Source organism: Elgaria multicarinata, chromosome 15, assembly GCF_023053635.1.
Source record: "Elgaria multicarinata webbii isolate HBS135686 ecotype San Diego chromosome 15, rElgMul1.1.pri, whole genome shotgun sequence".
Lineage (NCBI taxonomy): Eukaryota > Metazoa > Chordata > Lepidosauria > Squamata > Anguidae > Elgaria > Elgaria multicarinata.
The window spans coordinates 7,840,674-7,850,394 of NC_086185.1; the positions used below are offsets into that span (position 1 = coordinate 7,840,674).

Genomic DNA, 9,721 nt, shown 5'->3' on the forward strand with positions numbered 1-9,721 from the left:
TGGTGCTTGTACCAGGAAATGAAAGCATGCAGGACTGGGTTGTGAGGTCATGCCAGTTTGCCCTGCCCTCCTGTCAAATATGTGTGTATAATCCAAAAAACCCACCAACTGCTACGCCCCTATCTGGACAGGGATAACCTAGCTTCAGTTGTCCATACTCTGGTAACTTCCAAATTAGATTACTGCAATGCCCTCTACATGGGGCAGCCTTTGAAGACGGTCCGGAAGCTGCAGCTTGTGCAAAATGCGGCGGCCAGATTGATAGCTGGAACAGGGAGGTTTGAGCATATATAACACCAATTCTGGCCCGCTTGCATTGGCTGCCTATATGTTTCCGAGCCCAATTCAAGGTGCTGGTCTTAACCTATAAAGCCCTTCATGGCTTGGGACCGCAATACCTGAAGGAACGCCTCTCCCGACGTGAACCTACCCGTACACTGCGCTCAACATCTAAGGTCCTCCTCCGAGTGCTTACTCCGAGGGAAGCTCGGAGGATGGCAACAAGGGAGAGGGCCTTCTCAGTGGTGGCCCCCCGACTGTGGAATGATCTTCCCGATGAGGCTCGCCTGGCGCCAACGTTGTTATCTTTTCGGCGCCAGGTCAAGACTTTTCTCTTCTCCCAGGCATTTTAACAGCATTTAACAACGTTAAGTTTGTTTTTAATGGACCCTAGAATTGTTGTTTTTAAATGGATACTGTTGTTTTTATACTGTTTTTATGTTTTTTTAATTTTTGTATACTTTTAATGTTTACTATTTTTAATTGTTGTAAACCGCCCAGAGAGCTTCGGCTGTGGGGCGGTATATAAATGTAATAAATAAATAAATAAATAAAATAAACTGCACATTCAACAGCTATGTGAAAGGGCCTTCACCCACAAACCATCATGTGGAGAAGCCCTATATGCCTATGTTGATGCATACACGTGGGGCCCATTCACACAGCCCCCAGAGGGGATTTGGCTTACTGGTGTGATCCAGACATCCCCTCACACATGTTTGCAAACTCCCCTGGTGTGTGATCATTAATTGTGCTGCATAAGCATGGTGGGAGCATGGGCTGAGAACTCCCTAACCTTTCTTTCCCCCGCAACTGTAAAATTCCCTCTTGCTGCTTCAAGGGTGAACGCCCAAGAGATCAGAAGAGTGAAAGATTTCTGTCTGAATAACTGCACCCGAAGACCTTTGGCCAGACTGAACATGGCTGCTTCCTGGGTCATTTTCCTTCCTGCAGTGTTTCTTAATATGGGAGGAAAACACCAAACTAGAACGTTAAAAAAATTCTATACAAGTCCCGTACGCACGAGTGGTTTTGGATATGGCAATGATGTTGAATGGGGAGAAAAAGAGCACAGGTTTGAGGCAGTTCCTGCTTCTGTGCGTCTCTGCATCATGTGCAAAAAAGAGATAAACGTGTTCTTTTCAGATCTTACAGAGATGCACAAAGCCAGGAAAGGCATGACACCTGCACCCTTTGCTGCTCGGCACTACTGTCACATCTGAAGCTGCTCAAGAATGTTCTGGCATTTCAGTGTTGGTAAGTGAAATCATGAAATACCCTATTTCTTCGATTCTAGGACACACTTTTCCCCCCATATAAACATCTCTAAAAATGGGGTGCGTCTTAGAATCGTGGGTGTGTCTTAGGTTTTTTTTTTCTGTTGGTGGTACTGAAATTAGTGTGCGTCTCACAATCGATGGCGTCTTACAATCGAAGAAATACGGTAAAGCGAATCAAGTCACAATTGACTAGTGGAGGATTTGACTTGCAGGATTTCAGAAGTCAAGGCCATTTCCCCAAGCCCTTTTCACTTTTATGCAACAAAAGCTGTCCGAACTTATTTCACTACGGAATCTGTCAAGCAATGATTGCCAAGAAATGTAAGTAGAAACCACAAAATGCTGCTTCCAGGACAGCCAGGGAGCAAAGACAACAGCTAATCCTTCGTCTTCCCCACGGATGCTCATCTAAAAAGTTACTTTACTTGTTTTCAGTAAGACCATCAAATTCCAGAACACACTTTAGAAATTAGCCAAGAATTATATGCACATCTTTGTCTATCTGTTACAGTCACTTTAATTTCTCATCGAACAACAAAAAAAAAGCCTTGTGACAGATGGGTCTTGTACAAAAACATTTGAGGGTGTGAATGTTTAACTTGTACCGAAAACGGAAAGCAGATAAAGACATTTACTGGACTGGTTCCACTGCTACCTAAATTAGCCATCAATACCAATAAACCAAGGAAGTATTTTCCTTCTGATGCAGCCCAATAAGTTCTTGAAGGCACAGAAGTTCTTCGGTTAAAAACAGGATGGATTTTACCAGGAAGTCACTGCTCCTGACAACAGCTGTAGTCCAAAGAAGTGATGAGAGAAAGGCAATTTCCCAAGATCCAGAGCCATCCCGAACCCCAAGCATCTTGTCCAGAGGGAAATAATCCACCTGTACCTGCCCACTAACTAGGCCAGTCTTGGAAGCGGAAACAATCGCTCATGATCTTCCACACTGTATTATTGTTTGTAGTTTGTGCTGTTAGCAAGAAGTTCTGATTGAAGTACTGTTGCTTGTTCCCGTCAAATTTGACAGTCCCGCATGTTACAACAAGAACAGTGGTTTGGTTTTGAGTAGCTTGCTCTTCAGAGAGAAAACAAAAGATGTAAATACATACTAAGTTCCACAACACTCTACAGAATGCTAACAAGTTGGTGCAATTCATTTTTAAACAGCTGGATAAATGAAACAGCGTGAACTTTTTTAAAAAGTTATTCCCCTGATAAGAAATGTAGACGTGGAGCCCTATTCAACTAGTATTACCAGAATGAGGTGTAGATAGCACTAGTTTCTGAAAAGATCTTTAGAAACATCGCCACATAAACAGATGGTTTAATTATAGGGTGGCATAGAAATATAATGGGCCTGTTCACACAACACTTCGGCGAAACTGTCATTCTCTGGGGTTAGCACTAACCACAAGCCGCGCTGTCGCACACAACACTTTAAGCCACGGTTTGAGTTGCTAACCCTGCTGCAGTCTGACTGTGGTTAGTGAGTGAGCTGGGCTTAGTAAAACGCATCACACAAGACACCTAAAACCCTGGTGCTTAGCCAGAAGCCTTAGCCAGCAGGGTTTAACGTGTCTTCTGAACAGGCCCAATAAACAGGGGGGGTGGGAACTAATTATTTCCTAGCTGCACAAGCCCAAAGGAAAGGTGGCAGCTGTAGCTTTGAAGCTAGGATATTAGAACTTCCCACAATCTGAAAACATTAAACAATACAATTGTATCCATCTTTGGATTCAAGCCATCTTCCTTGATTTGTGAATTGCACTGTTTACTTGATAAAAATATCTTACCATGAACAGGCTGGCAATCAAAGGTGGTAACTTGAAACTCACTAGAGGGCAACATTTCAAAGAATTTAGTAAGTGCTTCTTGCCCAGATACTGCATTCCCATTCCAAACTAGTGCTGCATCATCCGTGTACAGTCTGGTCAATACCTAAGAAATAACAGAAAACATGGCATAAAATCAAAGGAACAACTGTGCTTCCAGTCAGCAGCTCCACCTGTGAAACTTTGCCTTCGCACGATATTCAACTTTTCTGCTTTCCAGCTCTTATTTTGACAAAGAGAGTGGGGTGGGGAAGGAATAAAAAAGTGAAGCCCATTTAAAATAGCAAAATCAGAGTGGCGTCCAAAACATCAAAAATGCTTGAATTTCTATGTCGTTCTCTCTTTAGATACCTCTTATTTATTTATTAGTTTACTATTACATTTTCTCTTCTGCTGGCACCGACACACACAAACAAAAATGGAAATATTTAAACTATTTATTTATTTACAATATTTATATACCGCTCCCTACCCATTGAAAATTTTGGAGCGGTGTACAAGTTAAAATGAAAATAAAAACAGAATAAAACACTTAAAACAGATCTTAAAAGAAGCAAATACAGTGACTCTTGGCTGGACATTAAGGAAAGACTTCCTGGAATAATGACGTTTTCAGGAGGCGCTGAAAGGAGTACAAAGTTGGCGCCTGCCTGACTTCCAGAGGCAGGGAATTCCATGGGAGTGGGGCCACCACACTGAAGGCTCTTCCCCTGGTGGACTCCAATCGGAGGATGGCTCTATGTGGGACTACCAGGAGCAGACCCTCATATGACCTCAGTGATCGGGCAGGTTGGTAGGGGAGAAGGCGCTCTCTCAGGTATTTAGGCTGCAATTTTCCTAGGAATCATCCCTATTAGCACGCATAGGATTAAGCTCTTAAGACAAAAGTGGCAGGAGTCTGAGTGGGTGTGTCCACTGCAATATGGAACGTCCTAAACACTATCAGCACAGAAAGAAAGAAAAAGTTATGAGCTCAGGTATGTGCTTTGAGAAAAGCAGCAAATAATGTTTTAGACACATACTAAGCACAACAACTACTGGGAACTTACATACCCGCCTCCTTTTATCCATAGTTTCATAGTAAATATTTGCAAATTCTTCAGCAGCTCTACAAGCTTGATCCACATAGGTTTTGAAGTCCTAAACAAAAAACACACAGCTAAGTGAAATGATCATCAATGGACATCAGCAGTATATTGAGAAAGTGGGGTTTATAGAAGAGAACCCCATTTCGTCAAGCCCTAACAGTGAGAACTTTTGTGGCACCCAGGAGACAGTTTGGTCAGATAGGTGGACAACTGGATTTGGTCTGGAAAATGTGGATTCAAATCTAATCCACAGCTGCAAATTCACCACATGGTCTGGGCAAGCTCCAGTCTTTCCACCCCAACCCTCTTTCCAGGAAGAGTCTTCCCCTACGTCCAATTTTATCCTTACAATGACTGACCAGGCAGGTTAGGCAGAAAGAGTGCCTGGCCAAAGGGTTCCCAACGAGCTTCACAGCTGAACAGGGATCTGAACCCACATCTCCCCAGCCATAATACAACCTGGTGCCAATTTGACCAATTCCCATTAGCCCCAACCAGCATAGCCAAGAGTCAGGGAGTTGTAGTCATAACCATCTGGAAGGCATCAGGTTGCCTGCCTCTGCACTGAAACAACAAACAGGCCACAAATTTAAAAGAGTGGATTAAAAACTAACAGCAATAAAAGCCATCACAATTTATTAGTTAAAAGCTTGGGGAAATAAAAGGGTCTCCTCCTGGCACTAAAAAGGCAGCAAAACAGGCACCAGGCAAGCCTCCCCGGGCAGGGAATTTTGTAAGTGGGGGTGCCACCACTGAGAAGACCTGCCCCCCACCTGCCTTTCAATGTCAGGGGCGTTTGGAGGTGGGCATAAGGCTGGGGAGGGGGCTCTTCTCCAGCTTGATTTCAACTCCCATGATACCCCAGCCAGCGTGGCCAATGGCCAGGAATGCTGGGGCCTGTAGCCGAAAACATCTGGAGGGCACCAGGTTGGGGAAGGCCGTTCTAACTGCCAAATGCTTTGGATTACGACTTTCATGGTCCTGTTGCTGGGGATGATGGCAGTTGTAGTCCCACGCAGCTAGAGGGCGCCGGGTTGGGGAAGGCTGCTCCCACCCAACTTGGTGAGCGCCAGATGCCTTGGACTACGACTCCCACAGTCCCCGTGCTGAGGATGATGGGAGTGGTAGGCCAGGGTATCTGGTGGGCGCCAGTTTGGGGGAGGGCGCTCTAACCGATCTACCACGTTGTCGCCAACGTCTTGCTTCCCTCCGCCCCCCCGCTCTCGCTCCTCTCCCTCACCACAGAGGCGGCCATGCAGGCGACGTCTCCCGGGGTCCCACCTCGCCGACGGAAGAAAAGAGGCTCCTCAAACAGGCTGCGAAAAGGAAGGCGAGAGATGCACACCCGAGGCGGGAGGCCGGCCGGAAACGGAAACGCTCACGCGAAAGTCCAGTTCCGAATTTCTTCCCCCCTCGGTCCGTCTCCCAATTCCTTCCGGTGGGCGGCCCACAGCCTCGCCACGACAGTTCCGACGCGAACTCTAGGCGCGGTTGCCTAGAGACAGAGGAGCAGGGTGTAAAAAAAAAAAAGGAGGGGTTACAGTTAACAACAGACTTTTGCAAGGCCTAATGGGCACATGATGACCCTAAAGCGGAGCTCTTCTGCCTGAACTAACGTCCCATGTAAAAAAAAAAAAAAAAAGGGGGGGGGGAGGAGTTCTGCCATAGAGACTCAGGCCTAGAGCGACCCCGCTCTGAGAGCCCTTGGCAGAGAATCATGGCCAATGGCGGAAGTCGCTGTCGGCCGGAAGTTCGGGCTGTGGGTTGCCATGGTGAGGGGGAGGCGGCAGGTGGTTTACCTGTCGTGGGTTCCGCAGGGGCGAACGTCCTGCCTCGCTCATCCACTAGAATTCCTTGAAAGTGTTTAACAAACATGTGGACAGGGGAGATCCGGTGGACATTGTTTATTTGGAATTCCAAAAGGCTTCTGATGAAGACCCCCACCAAAGACTCCTGAGCAAACTTAGTAGTCATGGAATGTAGGGTGACCCCATGAAAAGGAGGACAGGGCTCCTGTATCTTTAACAGCTGCATAGGAAAGTTCAAGCTGCAGGAGCCCTGCCCTCTTTTAAATCTGGTCACTCTAGTATAGCTCCTGCAGCTTTAACTGTGGTGATGAAGAGGGAATTTCACCAGGTTCTCCATATATACAAATGACACCTGCTGAAATTCCCTTTTCTATGCAACTGTTAAAGATATTTATTTATTTATTGCATTTCTATACTGCCCAATAGCCGAAGCTCTCTGGGAGGTTTACAAAATTAAGACAATAAAACAACAGTATAAAACTATAATATAAAATACAATATAAAAGCACAACCAAGATAAAAACAGCAGCAATGCAAAAATACAAATTTAAAACAAGTTCAAATTAATTTATAGACTGTTAAAATATAGAATAAAAAGATCTTCACCTGGTGTCTAAAAGAATATAATGTAGGTGCCAAGCGAACCTCCTTAGGGAGCTCATTCCACAGCTGGGGTGCCACAGCAGAGAAGGCCCTCCTCCTGGTAGCCACCTGCCTCACTTCCTTTGGCAGGGGCTCGCGGAGAAGGACCCCTGAGGATGACCTTAGGGTCCAGGCAGGTACATATGGGAGAAGGCGTTCCTTCAGATAACCTGGCCCCAAGCCGTTTAGATACAGGAGCCCTGTCCTTTTCATATGGTCACTCTATGGAATGAGAGGAGAGGTCCTCTTATGGATCAGTAACTGGTTATTAAAGAACCGAAAGCAGAGAGTAGGAATAAATGGACAATTTTCCCAATGGAGGGAAGTAAATAGTGCAGTCCCACAGGGGTCGGTTTTGGGACCAATTATTTTCAACTTAATAATAATAATAATAATAATAATAATAATAATAATAATAATAATAAAATTATTTATTTCATACCCGCCTCTCCCTCTGGATTGAGGCGGGGAATAACATCAAATACAACTTGTTCATAAATGATCTGGAATTAGGAGCGAGCAGTGAAATGGCCAAGTTTGGCGATGACACCAAATTATTTAAGGTTGTTAAAACACAAAGGGATTGTGAAGAGCTCCAAAGGGATCTCTCTAAGCTGGGAGAGTGGGCGCCCAAATGGCAGATGTGGTTCAACGGAAACAAGTGTAAGGTGATGCACATTGGGGCGAAAAAACCCAACTTCAAGTATAACCTAATGGGATCTGAGCTGGCAGTGACCGAACAAGAAAGATGTTGGGGTTGTGGTGGACAGATCAATGAAAATGTCCACCCAGTGTGCGGCCGCTGTAAAGAAGGCAAACTCCATGTTAGGCATTATAAGAAAAGGAATTGAGAATAAAACAGCCAGCATCATACTGCCCTTATACATATCTATGGTGCGACCACACTTAGAATACTGTGTACAGTTCTGGTCACCACACCTAAAAAAAGATATGATAGAGCTAGAAAAAGTGCAGAAATGGGCAACTAAAATGATTAAGGGGCTGGAACATCTCCTTTATGAAGGAAGGTTACAACAGCTTGGATTGCTTAGCTTGGAAAAAAGGAGGCTAAGGGGAGACACGATAGAGGTGTACAAAATTATGCATGGAGTGGAGAATGAGGATAGGGAGACACTTTTCTCTCTGTCTCAAAATACTAGAAGCTGATTGGCGGGAGATTCAGGAGAAATAAAAGAAAGGACTTCTTCACATGGTGCATAGTTAAACTATGGAATTCACTACCATAAGATGTAACGATGGCCATCAATTTCAATGGATTTTAAAGGGAGCTGGATAAATTCCTGGAGAGGAAGGCTATAAAGGGCTACTAGCCCTGATGGTTATGTGCTACCTTCAATATCTGAGGCAGTAAGCCTGCATGCACTAGTTGCTGGGGAACGTGGGTGGGAGGGTGCTGTTGCACCATGTCCTGCTTCGTTGGTCCCTGGTTGGCAGCTGCTTGGCCACTGTGTGAACAGAGTGCTGGACTTGATAGACCCTCGATCTGATCCAGCATCAGGGCTCTTCTTATGTCTCCCCCTCCCTTTCAGTGCCATAAATAAAGATTAAACTTTAGAGGGGCAGTTTTGTGCAATGGTTAGAGCAGCCTCCCCCAACTTGGGGCCCTAGCAAATGTGTTGGACTTCAGCTCCCATCATTGCAGGGTTGATGGGTTTTGTAGTCAATCGTGTCTGGCAGTGCCAGGTGTGTATGTGTGCGTGGGGGAAGGCTCTCTAACCATTACACAAAACTTCCCATCTAACTTACCTTGCAGGGTTGTTGTGGGGATAAAATGAAGGGAGAAGCAACTATGTACATTGCCTTCAGCTTCTTGGAAGAAAGGGGGAATTTAAATGTTCACCTCACACACACAAAACACATGTTTTGAAGTTGAGATGCTTGCCTAGAAATGTATAAAATCAACCTACCACCACCAGCACCACCAAATACTTGATTACAGACCTGCACAGGGAGAGTGATCCAGGCTACCTGACCAAAATACTCTAAGCAATATAGAACCACATTGTATTTATCGATTGTATAATGTTCACCTCATGCATACGGAAATTGTGTTTTAAAGACATACCTGCCCAGAAACCTTCCTCTGGATGGTTGTAAAATTGGGTCAGCACTCTGCACATGCGCAAAGACACATTATTGTATTGCTTAACTGTCATTTATTGGATTTGTAGTCCTTTCCATCTCAAACAAGGCCAGCCAAACAATGCAGCATGAAGAAGTGACTTGCATTAAGCAGTACTGCATAGGAAGGGTGGAGATAGATAAAGACAGGAATTGGTGTCTGAATCATACTGTAATACTTTTTTAATGTGTTGGCTCTAGGCAGGAGTGAGACAGAATATTTGAGCTCCATTTAAGGCATAGAAGACGTTATTTGGGCTCTGCTTCAGGCAGCAAAATGTCCTGGGCTGGCACTGAGCCCAAGCGACTCGGAGAGAGGTAATACCTATCTTTGCCAGGTTTTGAAGTTGCCCTGTAGCTGTCCCTTAAAAAGGAGGCTAATTAGCCAGTAATTAGGTTTAACTTCATACCATGGAACAACTTCACCTACTTATTAATTAAAATATAAAATATATAAAATAAAGTATACCCTGCCTTTCTGTTCAGACAAAGTTCTCAAGGCAGTGTACAAGCTTTCCCCATCAGAATGCTACAGTAATGAATTTGCCACTGGCAGCATTTCCCCGTTCGCTTAGGACATTCTTGTCCTGCTCTTCCTTCAAAGATCTACGGGCAGCTAGGCCCCACGGTTCTTCCCTCACTCTATG

The 9,721-nt window shown here is 44.9% G+C and overlaps 1 protein-coding gene across 1 annotated transcript; it reads right to left on the bottom strand.

The window, feature by feature from the left end:
* Positions 1 to 2,052: 2,052 nt before the first annotated feature.
* NXT2 (nuclear transport factor 2 like export factor 2) lies at positions 2,053 to 5,838 on the bottom strand. The gene is made up of 4 exons (XM_063141653.1): positions 5,723 to 5,838; positions 4,448 to 4,534; positions 3,356 to 3,500; positions 2,053 to 2,637 (listed from the first exon to the last, which is right to left on the bottom strand). The coding sequence occupies exons 1-4, from the start codon at positions 5,735 to 5,737 to the stop codon at positions 2,459 to 2,461; spliced, it is 426 nt and encodes a 141-aa protein (XP_062997723.1). The 5' UTR covers positions 5,738 to 5,838; the 3' UTR covers positions 2,053 to 2,458.
* Between the last annotated feature and the right edge of the window lie 3,883 nt (positions 5,839 to 9,721).

Coding starts and splice junctions, on each gene's coding strand:
- NXT2 (XM_063141653.1), bottom strand. Junction 3,501..4,447: donor CTATGGATAAAAGGAGGCGG/GTATGTAAGTTC, acceptor GTTATTTCTTAG/GTATTGACCAGACTGTACAC. Junction 2,638..3,355: donor TGATTGCCAGCCTGTTCATG/GTAAGATATTTT, acceptor TTCTCTCTGAAG/AGCAAGCTACTCAAAACCAA.